Source organism: Larus michahellis, chromosome 7 (assembly GCF_964199755.1).
Source record: "Larus michahellis chromosome 7, bLarMic1.1, whole genome shotgun sequence".
In the NCBI taxonomy this organism is placed as follows: domain Eukaryota; kingdom Metazoa; phylum Chordata; class Aves; order Charadriiformes; family Laridae; genus Larus; species Larus michahellis.
The window spans coordinates 50150418-50168776 of record NC_133902.1 but is presented as its reverse complement, the minus strand read 5'-3'; the positions used below and the strand labels follow the sequence as shown (position 1 = coordinate 50168776).

Sequence of the window (18359 nt, the reverse complement as noted above, 5' to 3'; positions counted from 1 at the left end):
GTGAAGGACATTTCCAAAAGCCTACGAAAAAGACAGCCTGCACAAGGGACCAGGTCACCCCATTGCAGTGGTCACCTTCAGTTTGAAAGACTAACTGTTAGGCAAGACTGTACCCCGCCAAAACCAAGTTGTCTCAATCCCCAATATATCATGAGTTTGTTAATTATGCTCTTTATTATGATCTCTACCGGTGTGCCCAATACAAAAGCCAGATGTCCTGGTGTGTAAGTTCCCTGGGACACCTCCTGAGCCCTTTAAAAATCTGCCCTTAAGGAATCGGTCATTCCTGAAGGGCAAATTTGCCATTCCTTAAGCCAGGAGGCAGATTTGAGCCACCCGCGAGCAGCCTGGAAGTTCCCTGCCTGAGTTCCTTCTGTCCTCCAGGGCCGGCTGGTGTGCTGCCCGTGAATTTATTGATTGGCTTAAAACCTCTCCGTGGCCTCAATATCTAATCTGTTACAGAGAGCAGAGTGTTACAGGGCAAAATTCATTAACGTTTGTAAAGCTCATCAAGATCTTTCATGAGCAAATCCCATCATGTTTTAATATATTTTTTTAAATGTCAGGAGTAAGTTCTCATTACTCATTGAAGAGCTGAAGCAAACGGCGCTTGCCAGACCCAAATATTGGAACAGGCAAAGGCTGCAACTCTCTTCCTTTACCACTTTTAGGACACTTTCATTTCAACTTAAACTCCCTGCCTTCATTCTGCTCCTGCAAATCGGAAGCAGAATTTCCCAAATAGCTGAGGCTTTCCCAAATGTAGGCTGAGGGATCCCCATGGACCCCCAGCGCTGGGCTTTTCAGAAGATGCCTGGTGCCTCCACAGGGGTCTGAGAGTTGCTGGTGCTGGTCACTGTTAGCATTGCCCTGGCTTCGCAGCGTGAGACATCAGCATGAAGAACAGCAAAGGGTGGATGAGTGCATCCAGCAGGTGTTGGCTCACACAAACTGGGGAAACCTTCCTAAAACCCTTTGCCTTCCAGCCCAGCATGGTGTTTTGTCCCCCTCCAATGGTGCTTGTACATTACTGCGCGCTTGCTGGTGGGTTTGGCAGGTGGGTTTGGCAAGTGGTTTTTGGGCTACTGGGACCAAAACCACATGCACTTCTGTTCAAGCAGGCTAAGTAAGTGGCATTTTTCCCCATGACCACAGGTGTGGTCTGGGTCTTCACAAGAGCTTCACAACGAACTAGCATTTCCCTTTCTTTTTCCTGCCAGGATGTCCGGAGGAGACATGGCCAAACCCCTCCTGGGCCATCAGAGCATGGAAGGTGACCCCAGCATCACGCCTGCGGCCGGCCGCACCATCGGGGTGCTGGGGAGTGGGGACTTCGCGCGGTCGTTGGCCATCCGGCTGGTGTGCTCCGGCTTCAAGGTGGTGGTCGGCAGCCGCAACCCGAAGCGCAAAGCCGGCCTCTTCCCTTCTGCAGCAGAAGTCACCTTCCAGGCTGAGGCAGTGAAGAAGACGGATGTCATTTTCGTGGCGGTTTTCAGGGAACATTACTCCACCCTCTGTGACCTGGCTGACGTGCTGGCAGGCAAGATCCTGGTGGACGTTAGTAACAACACCGAGATCAACCACCACAAGGAATCCAATGCCGAGTACTTGGCTTCCCTGTTCCCAGCCTGCACCGTGGTCAAGGGGTTTAACGTGGTTTCTGCATGGACGCTGCAGTCAGGTGCCAGGGATGGAAATAAGCAGGTACTGTCTTCTGACAAGGGCCAAATCCCAACTATTTCAGCAGCTGAGTTCTGGCAGCATCAGCAAACGGCCTTATGCTCCAGGAGATGGGGTCTGAGTGCTGGCCATGGCATCCAGAGACCACCCCAGAGCCTCTGCGTTTCTTAGCTCAGAAACGAAGCGCCCTCACTTACTTCACGCTTTGTAGTCTTTGGAGCCTCTGCCTAAGTTAAAAGTACCATTTAATTGTCTGTTTATCTGAACACAGCCAGTAAAACAAACTGGTGGTGCACACATGAAAAGGATCCTGTCCAGGAGAGAGGTCTTTGGCAGGAACAGTAAATCCCCAACAGAAAGCCTGCCAGGAAGCGTCATGCTCAGTGGTGTAACGTAGGTTCCCTTTAGCACAGCATCCCTCCCGACGTGCTCGTTCCCAGCAGCCTGATCTCTCTTTGCCCTACGTGTATCTTTCTGTTCGTTGCAGGTTCTGATTTGCTCAAATAACCAAGAAGCCAAGCGCACTGTAGCAGAGATCGCTCAAGTCATGGGATTCACCCCTGTGGACATGGGCTGCATGTCGTCGGCCTGTGAGATCGAGAACATTCCCCTGCGCCTCTTGCCAGCCTGGAAAATCCCCATCTTTTTGGCTCTGGGGCTCTTTCTGTGCTTCTTCACTTACAACCTGGTCCGGCAGGTCATCCACCCTTACATCAGGGAGCAGAAGAACAGGTTCTACAAGATCCCTGTCGAGGTGGTCAACACAACGCTGCCTTGCGTGGCCTACGTCATGCTGTCCCTCGTCTACCTCCCCGGGGTGCTGGCAGCCTGCTCGCAGCTCTACTACGGCACCAAATACAGGCGCTTTCCAGACTGGCTCGACCAGTGGCTCCAGCACCGAAAGCAGATTGGTCTCCTCAGCTTCTTCTGCGCGGCTTTGCATGCCGTCTACAGCCTCTGCCTGCCCATGCGCCGCTCCCACCGCTACCAGCTCATCGAGACGGCCGTCAAGCAGGTAACGTGGGTACTCGTCAGGTCAGCAGCTGTAGTCATCTTCTGCACGCATCCAGACGTTGGGTAGCAGGCTTAATATCTTGGCATTCGCTTTCCAAAGCATGCATGGGACAGTGGGAATAAGCTGTTATCTGTACGAGCGCTTCTTCCAGGAAGCACAGCAGGTACCAGGCACGCACCCATCCACACTGAGGACCAGCCACCTTAGCAGGGGGTTGCCCATGAATTTACAGACAGGGCTAGGATCAAAATTCCTTGTGCCATTGCTCCCCAAAAGCACAGACGAGCCTCTGAAACCAGCCTTGCCCAGCACCTGGCATGTCCGAGACTAGGGCAGAGGCAGGAAAAAGTGCCAGGAGGGGAGAAATCCAGTGTGGAGGGAGCAGAGTTCCCCTCAACTTTTCTCCCTAGATTTTGGGAGATCCCTGCTTGCTCGCGCTGGCGTTCACAGTAGGTGCCTGCTGGAGTGACCGAGTCGTAACCTGGGGGTTGCGTTTTGTGGAAGGTGTGTCCTCCTTACAGTGCACCTCCAGGAGTTTAGCAAAATGGTGGTGAAGAACTGGTCATAGTCTGAGAGAATGAGGAAACGGAAAAGGACTTTATTGCCTTATTGAGACTCTCGGCAGTGTTTATCCAGTGTGAGATTGCTACCTTCAGGCAATTCAGCCAGCTCCGTAGCTTGGCAGTGCCATGGGAAAATGTGATTCTGCCCGTCTCCTGCCCCTGGCTTCTCCCTCCCGCTCCCTCCTGCGATGGCACAAGCTTCATGGGGAACCTGATCTGGGAATTGCCCCGTAACCACTCTGCTTTCTGCGCTGGGATATTTGCCCGAGTGTTTCCAAACTCTCATCCCACCAGAGAGGAGGGAAGGGGCCGTGGGGGCAGTGGGGAGCGGGACGGCTGGGTTTCAACAACAGGGCCTGTTCGAAGCATCCACCAAACAACATCCCCAGCCTCTCAGCTCCAGCCTTGAGCAGATCCTTCTCAATTGCCACAGTCGCACATTAATCTCGAGCAAGCATCCTGTGTTCATTTCCCCCCTACCTCCTGTTTTCTAGCAACATCTTTGTTTAGTAAATTAAACCCATTTAATGGGCTAAAGAGGACAGTTCTAAATGTTGCTCTTTGCCACGCAGCATAAAACCCATCTTCCCTTCCATTAGTATGAACAATTTCCCCCCTTAAATGCACTTAAAACGAAGGTTATTAGGAGACTACTGCATATTCAAGCATCTGTATTTGTTTTCATGGCTTTAAACTGACTTCTCGTTCTAATTATCTTTCCAAATGCGACTTTGGGGCTTGCTGCTGTGGTTACGGGCTGTGGGAGCTGAGAGCATTCAGCAGTTCTTCCCAGCAGGCTTCAAATCGGGTCTAGCCTTGGCCAAATGGTGGTGGGATAAGAGCGCATTTCCACACCTCCCAAAATAGGCAAATAGCGCTGGAGGTGTGACTAGGACCCAGAGTTCATCCAGGAAACCTGCTTTCAAAACCAAAACAAATGCAGATAAAATTCAGTTCCTCTATTCCTAAACGCTCCGTTTTAACAAACCTTCATTGTCATGCCAGGCTGTGGAGAAGAAGATGAATATCTGGGTAGAGGAGGAAGTCTGGAGGATGGAGATTTATATCTCTGTTGGAATAATTGCCCTGGGCTTGCTGTCGTTACTTGCCATCACTTCACTTCCATCCATCGCAAACTCTCTCAACTGGAGGGAATTCAGTTTCATTCAGGTAAAGTTGACATTTGCCGATGCCAGAGAGTGATTTTGCAGTCAGGGTCAGGCTCTCACGCAGACCACGGAGGGCAGAGGTTGACCTGCTGTCCCAGCAGATCCCAGCTCCGACACGGCCACTGCAAGCTGTGTCGGGGGCAAACCCTGCCACTCCACCCCTCCCCATCCTCCCTGGAGCCACAGACCTCCCACCCAGGAGGTGACAGCAGGTGGCAATGGCAGGGCAGCGGGATGTGGTGTGTCCTGGGGGTCTGCTGAGGGTGCTGCTGTCTCGAGGGGAAGGAAATGTAATATCTCATAGAATCACAGAATGGTTTGGGTTGGAAGGGACCTTAAAGATCACCCAGTTCCAACCCCCTGCCCTGGGCAGGGACACCTCCCACTAGACCAGGCTGCTCCAAGCCCCATCCAGCCTGGCCTTGAACACCTCCAGGGATGGGGCAGTGTCACGGACATCCGCGTGAGGATTAGTGGCACGCTTTGCAGGAGGGAGCCTTTAACATCTCGGCTGCAGTTCTTTCTCACCCTGCATTTAGCAGCATTATTTAAGAGATCCTGAGAAAAAACCAGCCTGGGCTTTGCCTGCGTGACACCCCCCTGCAGAGTCCTCCTCTCCCCCTCGCTCTGTGCCTGGCAGCAGCGCTGCCCTTCACAGCTCAAAACCTCCCGAAGTCACACAAAGTAGAAAGACAGAACGCCCTGGGGTCATTTGGAGAGGGCAGGGTTGTGACCTTCCATGGGCAATATTCCCCTGGGTGCCGGCTGCACGTAGGTCATGCAGGAGGTGTGGGAGCTGCTGATGGGAGCTGCACCGGGCTGGGGAGGGCAGGCAGATAACCCGCCACAGAGAGAGCTGGCCGGGGGACGTAGATCTGCCCTTGCATTTCGGGGAGGGTGAACTTCTGAAGTTGTTAGGAAAGCACCTGGGACAACAGTGCAGGGGAAGGTCAGGTTTGGGAGAGCTTGCACGCGCCCAAATATTGAATAGATGGGTTCGAAAAGCCCTAGACTGGTCTATAAAAATGCTACAGCTCAAGAAGCACAGGGAGCTGGGTGGGATTTCAAGGAAAAGTCCGTGTCTGATTCTAAAAAGTGAATTAGAAGTATCATTTTTCTTTCTCCAAAGTCATTCAGCAGTTTGGGAGCCTTCTTCCCACGTGTGGCGATGTCCAGTCTCTCAAGGGCCAAATTCCCTTAGTGATCCGAGTCCCCGACGTGGGACATTCACAAACCCCAAACTCAGGGGCTGCAGCACTTTCAGGCTTTGGGCTAACAAACAGGGACAGCCAGGAATGAACCTTCAAGTATTCCCTGCACATCAGCACTCAGTTTGAGGGTAAATTCCCCAAATTCCACTCACCATGTCACTGTCGTACACCGTAGCCCTGAAGCCCCTTGTGTTACCCGTGTTGCCCGCATGGCTGCTGCATAGCGTGCGCCAGGCTTCAGGTCTTGCCGCAGTGATGCCCCGACACGCGGGACCCCCCGCGGGACCCCGTCCCCCCCGCATTCCCCCGCGGAGCCTCCCCTGCACATCACTTCTAACCCCTCAAAAGGGGAGGGCAGGGTTGGGGGGTGCAGAGGTGAATATCTATCACCCGGTCTTTGCTGTTTGAAGCTCTTCCACGGCATATAAATAATTCAATATTCATTAGAGCAGGAGCTGGAAGCCTGCTCCCCCCCACAAGTGCCCCGATCACCAAGCGAGCAAGTCAGTTCGTCTTTTTTTCCCCACTCTTGCTGTGGGCTAGCGAGTAATTATTTACACGGAGCAGAAGAGCCTCACCAGGAGAGCTTGACCCCAAGAGATCCTCCCTCGGGGAGAAGGGAGACCTGGCTTTAAATCTCTCTTTCGGATCAGACAGCAGCAGCAGCATATTAATTCTCGCCACCGTGTCTCAGGGGAGGGCTGCAGCCGCTGGGACATGGGACAAATCGATCTTGGCTTAGGCATCGCATAGCAGGAATCCCAAATGATGGGAAATATTCCTTCGCAGCCTGGAAAGAGGCTTTGAAACCCCCTGCACTTCCCTTTGGCTCCCCAGGCAGCCCAGCAGCTCTCCTGGAGGGTGCTGGCGGTGTGTCATGTAATATATACGTTGTCACGGCAGGTAGTGCTGCCACCTACCAGTTTATGGAACACGACTGTCGCATCTGCCCTGTGGGACCCCTTCCCATGTCTTTCTAAGGGTATGTCAGGGCTGGGACCAGACAAATAACGTGATGGTTGACTCCAAAATAGCTCTTGGCTGCCCCACATGAGAACTGGCTGGCTTAGTTCGTGGAAAGATGCACCTATTTCTGTCCGCCTGGGATAAGGCATGACACCGTGACACGAGCTCCCAGTGGATCACGTGCAGGAGAAGCACAGCTGGTATTGTGCCCTACTGTGGAAATATCATGTAAAAAGAGCAGGTTACAGAGCTTTTGGCATGTTAACTTCTGTTTATTTTTTTTTTTTTTAACAAGGACTCTTAAAAAATTATTTACTCTTCGATAAGTTGGTGATGCCTTTTTTGAGGAAATTAAAAGCGGATACAGCTACTGCTCCCAGGCTCCAGAGGTTAACATTCAGGTAGCGCAATGTGATGCCCCCTGAATTAATGCACAGTGGCTCAATGCAACTACAAGGGGTGAAGCGTGAGGCTGCTTTCTCAAATATTTGGGCTCTCTAGCACTTCCCCCTTTTACAGTGCATCAGAGACACCGTGGCTTCCCATGCCTGGGAAAAGTAAAAGAGAGGGAAAATGGGGAGTGCAGCTGCCCCAGCCAGCCGTCTCCCAGAAATCCATTGCTGCCATCCCAGTTGAACTGGGTGGTGTGTTTGAGAGGTGCTCTACCAAAAGCCACATTTAAGACGGGGCTGGGGCTTCTTACAAATCCAGGAGCCACTTTAGTCCCCTCCTTACCCGGAGCTTCCCAAGTCTGACGTTTTCCAACAGCAGCATGTGCACCTGTATTAGTGTCATGGGATACCGCCACCCTCTTAAAATACACATCTGTTGCCCCATGGGCAGAAAATCCCATTTGGATTCTTGCTAAGGATCGTTTTTTAGGGTTTTAGAAAAAAAAAAAAAAACACAAACAGTTAATTTTTATAGTACTTCCTGCACATACACAAATTTCAATTAAAGGCAGTTAAACTGGATACACCATTCCCCTGTATGTCCAGTTCTGATGAACAGAAAATGTACAGGAGCTAGACACTGGATAACAGGAATGATTCGTATGTAATTCAACTTACAGGAGACATTTTTAATGTTCCCCAGTGATTTACAAATCAACTCTAACTGGCTGAGAAGTAAAAATGTGTATGATTGCCGTTACCTTCCCACCCTGGGAAGTCCTCCTGGAATTTGAAGGTTGAATTGACCTGGTTTCTTTCTTAGCTCGTGTATCGCAAGATATAAAGAATCTGTCATCAGACCTTTTCTCACCTTCCTGTCGACAAAGTGTGAGCCAGAGATGCTTCCATGGAGCTAATGACTTCACGGGACTGACGGCAGCAGAAGTCAGAAACATATTTGGGTCAGGAAGGGGCTGTTGGCTTTGGACGCTGCCCAGACATTTCTAAATGAGCCACATGTGACTGCGTCCCCGTCACTGGTGCATTACAGGGAGCCTCGCAGGCACCAAGGCGATGGGGGAGATACAGGAGTTAATACAGAATGGAAAATAGATGCAAAGCCTGCGTTAGGAAGATACCGTCTTCGTGCAGCCATCTTTAACACCTTACATGGGTGGTGGCCCCATATTCCCCATGCTGCGACAGTGGGGAAAAAACCAAACCTGCCACTGCTTAAAACAAAACAACTCCAAAAAGCTTCATAGCCAGAAACAGCATTGAGAGGATGAATGAGAACAGAGCTTCAAAACTCAGCGCGGTATCAGGGCTAAGCACGTTGGCAGGTCAGCCCCCACGGGGTGCTCAGCAGGCTCTGCATCGGTCTATACCGAGTATATAATCGAGCTGTACGTACTGAGCTAAGCTGCCATCAGCAAAACCTTTGTCTTTCGTGCACTTACAGATCAACCTCTACCCATCTGACAGCTTGTCTGGTGGGCGCAGCCTGCTGTCCTTCAGCCAGCCGGTGGCACTGGGACCCCAGCGCCCGGGCTGTCACCAGGCAGCCCCGCATTTGTGTTAGGAGCGGGTCAGCCCATTGCTGCCGTCTGAGGAGCTGCCAGCACTGCTTTCAGCCGCCGGCAGCTTATCCACGCATTTTTTGCCAATTAGCTTTTTTGTTTCATGTGACCCACCATCCACACACAAAGGTGGGTCACTGAGCACCTGTGATGGTTTGTCACCTTTTGTCCTGCTAATTTCCATTCCTGCTCTTCCCCGGTAGCAGCAGCGGTTGAAAGAGAAACTGTAGAGGTACAAACTAATTATCTCCAGCTCTGACATCTCTGCTGTGCATAGAGCCCCACTCGGGCTGACTCCTAACGCACCCTCCGCCCAGGGCAGAAAGCGCCTGCTACCCTTGGACTTCACTCTGTCCCCTTTCCCCTTGCCCTGCTTTACATCTCTGCCCTGCCAGACTGGTACTTCCAACCTTTTCCCACCCAGAGATTCTCTTGCCTGTTGGAGAGAAGCTCAGAGTTGATAAAGAACGGATGAGCTACGGGTCGGGTCCTGCTGTTAGGTTCAACTACAATCACGGCACATTGCAGCAAACTCCTCCTTAACTTTGAACCCAATCTCGACCCTGTGGGTTTGCTGCTTGTTACCACTTTGGCTAAAGAATTGGACATGGTAAGAAGGATGTCTTCCGATGGAGGAGAGGATGGGTGTGGGGATGCACGCAGGACTGAAGATCAGTTCACAGGTCTGCTCCCAACTCCTGGCACGACCTGGAGTAATGCTGAGCTGTAAGACAGAGAGAAGAGTGCCCTACCTCGGCAGGGGGTCGTACGGGTGAAATCTCGGCAGGACTCAGTGACACCTACATGGCTGCCTGATAGGCGCTGTAAAAGTCAAGTCCCTAGATCTGGTAGCACGTTTTAGAGCTCTCCTTCACTCCCCTGCCCAGTCCTCTCAGCTGCCTAAACGATTAGCTCTCACAGCGTATCCTTGGTCTAGTTTGTTGGTAACAACACGGTACATTTTTAAAAGTTGTCTGGGTTTTTAAATAGTTTCCCCACAATCAAAAATAGGAAGTGATGCTTTGAATTGAGCAGTTTCCCAGTTTAGATTATTTTTTCACGAGAAAATGATGAGTCCTTCCTCCTGCTTTGCCTGATCCCTTATTGCCCTGCTGTGCCGTCTTTCCTGGAGGAAGACCGTGTTTCTTGCTGATCTCTGACTACCTGCACCAAGCCAGGTATTTTGACTTGTAAAGGCTTCCTTCCCCAAGTTAGGAACACTACCAGCAAAGTTTTCCCTGCCCAGGCATCTTGAAATCTGGTTATTTTTGCAGGCTTAGACCAAGCATTCGAGGGAGGGCAGCAGAGCAATATCCTACACCCATGCTTTTCTTTGAAAACGCGGCAGCAAAGGATTGTATTTGAGATGCCTCCGGGAGTGAGTGCCCTGCGGGACCTGGCAAGCTCGGGAGCCACCACCTCTGATGCTTGCAGGAAACCACCAGTGAGGCAACCAGTTTAAAACCCCTCTGGAGAGCAACACCCAGAGGGAGCTGGAAATATTCAGGCAAAGTGTTGTCTCTGTGGGTGCTTGGGAGCCATAATCTCAGATGAAAACAGGGAAAGTTCTTGTCTGCAGAACAGGGACTGGGTCTTTGCTGCCTCCCCAAGTTGATAAAGGGCAAGGGCTCTTGACTCCCCATTTCAAAGACTTAGTCCATCACGCAGCCTGATGGTCTGGCTCATGAACCAACACAGATCTCTAGGACAGAGATGGAAACCCATCAGGGCTGATGCTCACCTCCAGCCAGAGCATTTCTGCCTCCATAATCTCATTTCCTTGTAAATGACGGCAGTTACCTGAAGGTGTCTTTGCTCTGTGCGAAGCTGCAGCTTCACCGACTTCTGACGGTGCCAACTGCTGGTCCAGAGCCACGATGCTGATGCTTCACCCCGCCGGCCAGCAGCCTCTCGCCAGCCATGGACCGGCAGGCAGCCCAGCTGGCAGCTGCGGCTCGGGAGGAGCATTTGTGAGCTGCCTGCCGTTCCCTGCTCGTTCCCTGCTCGGCAGGGGCCGGGGGCTGCTGCTTCGCACGGAGGCGGGAGCCCACCTCTCTGCTGAGTTGGCAGCATCTTCTGGGAAGCTCCTGCTGAGTTTCTAATATCACACTTAACCTCCGATTAGAAAAAGAAAAACGCGGTCTGGCACGCTACCCAGGAAAGGCTTCCAGTCACGTTTTGTTCTGGCCAAGAACCACGGGAATATTCATTGCTTTCTCTGTGCTATATATGCTTAGAAAATAGTGTAAAAATATATATATAGGAAAATAGCCAGGCATGTAGTCCTCTGCTAACTGTCGTGTGTTTCTCTTCCTTTTAGTCCACCCTTGGATTTATCGCCTTGGTAATCAGCACTCTGCACACACTCACGTACGGATGGTCGAGGGCCTTCGACGAGAACCAGTACAAATTCTACCTGCCTCCGACGTACACCCTCACGCTGCTCGTCCCGTGTACTGTGATCCTAGCAAAAGTCGTCTTCAGTTTGCCCTGCATCCAGCAAAGACTTCTGCGAATCAGGAGGGGCTGGGAGAAGGGAAGATATGTGAAGTTTGTTCTGCCCAGCGCAACGGGGGAATATTCAAGCGGGGAGACCTCTAGCAATGTCTAAGGGAGCCCCGGCTGTGACAGAGGATTTCAGAGCACTAGCAACATTTCTATAAAGGTGTTTCTTTTTCTTAAATATATGTATGTTTTGGTATAATTGTACTGTGGGTAAATAATAAAATTTGGTGACTTTAGAAAATGGATGACCATGAAACTAGTTTAGACAGTAGTTAAATTATATTGCAGATTTGCTAGGACAGTTCTTGCCTTAAAAATGGCCGTGAAAGCCGAGCTAGCAGCACTAATATACCCAGGAAACCGATGGACTCTCTTAGTCAGATCAGTCACTTGAGGTGCTGGCTGGCAGCTCCCCAGACCAGCGCTTCTCGGTTGCTTCCCTAGCTGCTCTCATAAATTTCAATGCCTTTTTTTTTTTTTTTTTTTAAATATAAAGTAGCACAGATTTTCTGTGTTTTATGACAGCAAAGATATCCTGCCTCTTGAGCGTCTGGATCAATCAAGGCAGTGAGGTTTAGAAAGATGAATTGTCTCTGGTTTTGGTCTCCTCAATGAACTCTATGAACAAGTAAGAAGAGCAATATCCATGTTATGTAGCATCTACAGATTTTACTAAAAGCATCTAAACCTGACAGCAAGTCCAACTATCCCTGTTCTCTCAAATACAGACAACGCTGCTGGTCCTGTAAGCTGTGCTTGGTGCACATTTAGAAGCTACAGAAATAAAGTGCTTTTTCCAGCAGTATAAAAGCATTTGAAGAGAGAGACATCCCTAACATCACACATCTGGCCTGCACTGCTGGCTCTGACAGCTGCTGCTGCTGCATGTTCTCTCTTTGACTACGCCAAAGTTTCAAGCGGTATTTGATGGAAATAGAGCGAAGATAATTATCGGAAAGACCTGCTGCTTCACGGAATTACATGAAGAAAACCAAGGCCTTCCAGCTGGCCTTACATCAAACAATAGGGTGAAGCTTTTGGAAATCATTGTCACTTGAACATGCCCATTTACCCAGATAAAACAGCAGCTCTAAACCCATTGGTTTCACCAGCAATGATAAGATCTTTGAATGGTCTTGCAAAGGGATCAGCAAGTCTTGACCACAGCATGAAGATACAGCAATTGTACATTTAGGCCACAGCCTTTCGTTGCCTTGCACCTTAATAAGTAACTTGCTAGATTGCAAAGCAGGTAGCAAATGTTCTTCTGCCTTCACACCCACTTTGGACAAGGTGCAGGGCAATGAAGATTTCTGTCCTAATTTCATTTTCCACCTGTCATTTCCTATCCCTTCAAGCTCTTGCTGTTTATCAGAATAATTCTTTAGGTTTTGGACATACAAATCACCAGGCAGAGAACGGACAGCCATTCACAAAGGCTCATTTAAAAGCAAGCAATTGGGATGGCACAAGACGACTAACTCAGCAAGGTCAGATACAAGGACATGGCTGGAATAGCCTTATTTTCCTACAGCTAAGTAAAAGACACCACTCAGTGTTCAGTATTGCTTTGAAAAATAACAGCTGTCAGCGTCAAATGAGGTATGGTTTGCGGGACAAGAAAGTACTTGTTACTAGACCACAGTTAATATAAGGTGGGGGGAATGATCAACTTTGGGACACATAAGCCCTTCTACAAGCCAACATTGCTTCTCTAACCTGGATGATTTCTACACAGATGGATCTTAAGAATTCCCTGTTTAGCCTCAAATAACTACAGTGAGTAATGTTCTCCAAATACTGCTCAAGCTGCCAGTGACGATATTGAGAGATTTCAGTTCTTTCCTAAGGCTTACAGTAAAGTCTCCAATCGCCACTTCTTTTAACTGAATATAAAGAGATCGGCATGAGGGAAATGCCCAGATTTCATCATCAGCTGATTTTTTTATTATTTTTTTTGGCAACATGAAGAATGTACCATTCTTTCCTACTGTCCCCTTCAGAAAACTGCGGTTATTCAGGTTTCCCCATCCATCTCCACAACCTAGCCCAAACCAGCACCCGATCAAATCACTCACCAAGCACATTGATTACCTGGCACTATTTATTTGTGTTTGCATTGTGTGGGTTAAGTTTCCACATGGATTTGAGACAGTTTCACCTGAGTATAATTCCACCCACTCCAGCTTAACTCATCCTTGAGTTACTGGATTCAGCAAGTTTGTTCTTTCAGTGTTCTCCGTTTCATCATCAAGCAAAGTCAACATAAAAGCACCGATTTACACATTTTCTGAATACACTAGTGTATTCCAATGCCTCTTTTTCTCACCTAAACTTCTTTTCAGATCTTTAGGTCAGGCAAGACTTACTGCGCCGTGGCAAAAAAAAAAAAAAAAAAAAAAAGGATTAGGAGGCAGGGTAAGAGCATTACACAAACTTCGTCTTTAAGGGGAAAGGTGTGGTTTTATTGTGAGTCGCTGCAAGGTTAAAGACTCGCCTTTCTGCCCAGCAGAAGTAAGGTTTGCACCTTTGCTTTGTTTACCTGACTTTCACGCCCACGTACCCTTTCCCACTGACGGCAAAGGGACGGTTTTCATGAGCAGAGGCAGAGTTAGGCACCCGGACCTACCTGAGGAGCTGGCTCCGTGAGGGAGTCAGCACGGTGCTTTTCAGATGGACACAAGCCCAGATGGACAGACAAGCCAGTTCAAAATCCCCACAGCTACCGCAGCTCCACAGCGTCTAAATAAAGGCTGATCAAGTGTCTCCCGGTAACGCCTGTGCCAACATACTGTCCAGCCAGTCACCGTCCCTTTTAAAGCCTGAAACCCATTCCTGTAAATGCAGAACAGCATTTCAAATGGTGCCCTCTGTAGGCGTCTGGTCCTTAAAGCCTTCGACACAACAGCTTGAGTAATTTCTTCTCATTCTGCAATGCTGAAAAGTAGTTTGAGGAATTTTTCAATTATCTTTCCCTACACATTTTTTGATGTGGATAGCGGGTTTAGTGACGTTAGCTTAAAATTTACCAATTAACTGGTTTTGTACTTGGAGTTTGTCTTTCTGTATATATGTACACACACACACATATATATATTATTGCAGAATATACAGCTGGAATGTAAATTCTTTATATTTTTATTTTCTGTAATGCCTACTATGTGCCTCTGGGATATGTAAGAACCAACTGAAAAGCTGTAAGAGTAAGGCCAGTTTTAATCACTGGCATCATTAGCTACATAAAAAATATTCTGAACAGATCTATATAATTATATCAGAACTTGTTTGGGTCTTTTTTCCCTCCTCCCCCTAAACAATACCATTACTTTAATGGCAGTAGTAGAGGGCAGTGTGATCATCCGGAATTTAACCACTAGGAAATAAAACCTACTACAGCCAGCAGCTGGTAGAGTCTCATTATCAAGATCATAAATAAAAATGATCATTGCTGTGATCCAGTGCAACAGAGCTTCTGTTACGGAGTTCCTACGCATGTGGGAGGGCACGAGTGTGTACAGACAGACATTTCATTACAAGAGCCTAGTGATATTACACAGCAGTTGTAGCACAGGATCAAACAAGCTTAATTCGCTAACCAAAAAGCGCTGTTGATACCGAGTTCAAGGAAGAGGGAGTTACAAATGAGGGTTTATGGGGCTGGAAAGAAAAAGGGAGTTTTAATACTATCAATTTGTTCTCCATTTCCTAAGTCACTTCTTCATAGAAGTGGCATGCCAGATCAACCAACTTCTGGATCTGCAGCGTTGCATTTTAATGAGCTAATTTGTAAGTTGATTTTAATGAGTTCATTTAAATTCCTGTGCTGAAGATTAACCTCTGCAGGTACAGTCCTCTCACTCCTTCTGTTTTATAATACAAGGCTTTTAACAGTGCAATTGGTTTCTTGCTCTTCAGGGATTTACTTACAAAATGATATATCAAACTACAGTTAAATCTTTAGGGGAATGCACTTGCTTCAGCACCTCTATGCAATATATTTCCTTCAGTGTCTCCAGCATGGCCAGCGCAGCTGCATGACCTGCTGCAATCATCAACAAAAGCCTGGTGTTATCCTTGAGCTCAAAACTGCACGCACTGAGCTAGCGGGATCTGCGGACTGTGCCTCAGGTTTGAGGAACGAGATTTCTTACACTAGAACAGTTTTCTTTTATCCGTTTATTGTGCCTTAATAAGCAGCATCAGTTTTGCAGAAATTCTGCACGAGTTTTTTTTAGTGCAAGTCAGAACCATGCTTATTTAAAAGCTGAGCATACAATATACAGCAGGAAGATACCATCTATGATCAGGGACAGTTCTTGTTAGCAGAGCGTGTGCGGGACTTTGATAATCAAAGACTAAAAATAACCGTTGTGTGTGGCCAGTCAGGAGGATCACGTATTACAAGCCATAGTATTACGGGAACCCTTCAAAGACTTAAAGTGGCACCACTGCAGTCCTCCTGAAAAGATAATCTGCTTTAGATTTAGAAACCTCAGCACTGGAGGATCCACTACAGCTGCTGTTCAGCTGGCTAGTTTGTCTTGTTATCTGCTTCCCGTATCTGATCTACAATTAGCCAGCTTCAGCTGCTGCTGCAGCATGCCAGCCTGCTGGCTTAAAGAGCTCTCTGCAATCAGATGTCTGCGCTTACGCAGCTGTCTCATTCAGCGCTCTAGAAAACACAGTTGCTGTGCAAGATTCCAAGTCTGCTCTCTGCAAAACGAGGTTTATTGGATTTGGGAGGGATAGGGCAGGGGGGCAGTGTGAAGAAATGGCCACGATACTAACTGCTAGGGTATAAGGCTTTCATTTCTAGATTGCTGCTTTGACTCTAAAACCAACTGATGTCCTCTTGTTGCATGGACACAAATATATGCATAGAGCCAAAGATGTGACCTCAAGGTAGCATGAAAAACAGAGCAATACCACACCTTCCATTTTAAAAATCTCAGTTCACTGAAGAAAAGGAGCTTCCTAAATTGGCCTTGAAGAATACGTTCTCTGGGCTTCATGTTAGAAAGCAGAATTAAACCTTCCCAGGATGTGTAATGAGAGCAGACAGCAGCAGTTCTTACAGTACTTGCTGACATTTCCTGGTACACGACACTAAGTCACCTGCCAGAGAGCAGAAATGGACATACAAAGGTAAATTCTTACAGTAATCTGTCACACTGAATGTATTCGCTAGCCATTGAAGCTCCCACTCTTCTGGCTAGCTGCTTTTGGGCCAGTACAAAGGAAAGAATCCATTACTATCAGAGAGAGAGGATGCTAGCAAATAAAAGGTACCACCCATATCTGATAAAAAATACCATACCTACAGGAAGATGAAAGCTTTATGCCCCATGCTCTCCCCCACTGCATCACCAGCCCAAACACCCACTTCTCCTCTCAGCTGCCTGTCACACATGCTGTGCTTCAAGACAAGGTCCTGCTCTCCAGCAAAGCAGAACCGGGTGCTGTGCAGATGGAAGAGAAGCGGGACCAACACCTCCCAAACAACCTGCAGCACCGTGCTGGCTGCACCCGTGCATGCAGCAGCCTTCCCCTGCAGTCAGCACAAGGCTGCACAGCTGCAATCTGCTATCCATCACCTCCGGATTGTGAATGGTGTTTGAGGGTTATAGCGATAGTTTGGAATCGATAAGCAGTTCTCATACACAGCAAGCTGTGGTAAACCCCTAGCATGACACCAATGCTCCCAGGCTAGAAGAAAGGAATGAAAGAAGCAGCCCAAAACAGAAGGAAGGAAGAATTTAGGTCACCCAGGCTCTACCTGCCACTTTACAGAATCACAGAATGGTTTGGGTTGGAAAGGACTTTAAAGCTCATCTAGTTCCAGCCCCCTGCCCTGGGCAGGGACACCTCCCACTAGACCAGGCTGCTCAAAGCCCCATCCAGCCTGGCCTTGAACACTTCCAGGGAGTCTTTGAGAGTCTCCCTGGCATTTGCAAGCTGCTGCAAGAAAAGTGACACGAATCTCAGCAGAAAGCTCCGTCACACCTTGTCCCTGTGCAACAATTCAAATTTACCTTTTAACCAGGCAGCGCCTACGCGCACTTCAATCACTGACAGCATAAAGCTGTGCACAGTGCTTGGGTTTGGGCTCCAAAACTCGTATCCAATCTCAGCTCATCACAGCTCAGAAAGCATGGCCCAGAAAACGCAGTGCCAGGTTCTCCTCAGCTCTTGCACTACATGGAAGAAATAGTAGGAGCTTAAGGTTAGAAGCATGGAGGATACATTTGTTGTGTGTTTAAGCTGTGTTGCTGAAGAGTTTTGCTCTGCTTTGCATGTGTGTCTGTTCTGGGTGGTTTTCCTTGTGTTTAAAAAAAAAAAAAATAGGCATACTTACAGTCTACTTGACAAAACCTCAGCAAATTAACACTGATCTTTTCCAGACAATTCTTCAAATGAATGTTCTGCAAATGCCTCCTCACAGCATGCGAAGATTTAGATACGCTGGAACTGGCTTCGCAAAGGATGCTCTCTAACAAGAGGAATTTAAGCACCGATACCAGTTCAATTTGCCGCTTTTTGATTTTAATATAAAAAGAAATACTTTCTGCAAGGAAAGATTCAGCTTTCATCACCAGAACCCTAGTACTGACTTTGCAGGCTAAACCAATTCACAGATAAGCACTTTTCATAAACATTACATATTTCTTGGCTTACACACGTTCTGGAGAATGAAAGAACAGGCTGTGCTGACATCTGGTGGCTTTCTCTGCAGACAAAGACAATTTATGGCAATAGGTCTTGGCTTTTCACTGCATTTTTTTTTTGCATTCCCAATGTAACTGCTCTCATTTCCTTCCAAGATACAAAGCATTATGATAAAAACATTTTTGTTTCCACTGACCAGCGGACAGTGCTCTCCTGTGCAAGTCCTCCTGTAAAGAAAGAAAAGATCCTTTGTTTTGCACTATTAGTGACAGTGTAGAAAAGGTCTTCTCTTTATTTCAAAGCGTATTTCTTCATGAATAAAAAAAAAATAAAAATCTACATTCACTGCCACAGGAAATGCTGCTATTGCATATCAGATGAGGTGCAAACCTAACCATTAAAGCACTGCAAATCAGCAGAGGTGTCAGCAAGAAGCAAAGGAAAGCAGCAGGGAAAACATGCAAAGGTGTGTCTGTTTCTCAGCAGGAAAGTAGTAAGGAACAGTCAACATCCTGACAATATGAAAAGCAGCAAAGTTGTCTACTGGGCATCATTGCTTGACTCATTAATCGCTTGCAAATCTGTGCCAAGTAGTACTACGAAAACGAAGTC

At 48.1% G+C, this 18359-nt stretch overlaps 1 protein-coding gene and 1 long non-coding RNA gene across 2 annotated transcripts in view; one reads left to right on the top strand and one right to left on the bottom strand.

Annotated features, from left to right (window-relative positions):
• Nucleotides 1–13461, top strand: part of STEAP3 (STEAP3 metalloreductase) — a 25303-nt gene extending 11842 nt beyond the window's left edge. The window contains exons 2-5 of the mRNA XM_074593693.1: nt 1221–1704; nt 2168–2695; nt 4264–4428; nt 10897–13461. Of these exons, the coding sequence (XP_074449794.1) occupies nt 1221–1704; nt 2168–2695; nt 4264–4428; nt 10897–11187 (1468 nt within the window). The 3' untranslated portion in view covers nt 11188–13461. The remainder of the gene's footprint in view (nt 1–1220; nt 1705–2167; nt 2696–4263; nt 4429–10896) is intronic.
• Nucleotides 13174–18359, bottom strand: LOC141746031 (uncharacterized). The gene is made up of 4 exons (XR_012588196.1): nt 17114–18359; nt 16013–16196; nt 13711–13916; nt 13174–13449 (listed from the first exon to the last, which is right to left on the bottom strand). It is a non-coding gene; the product is annotated as an uncharacterized LOC141746031 (long non-coding RNA).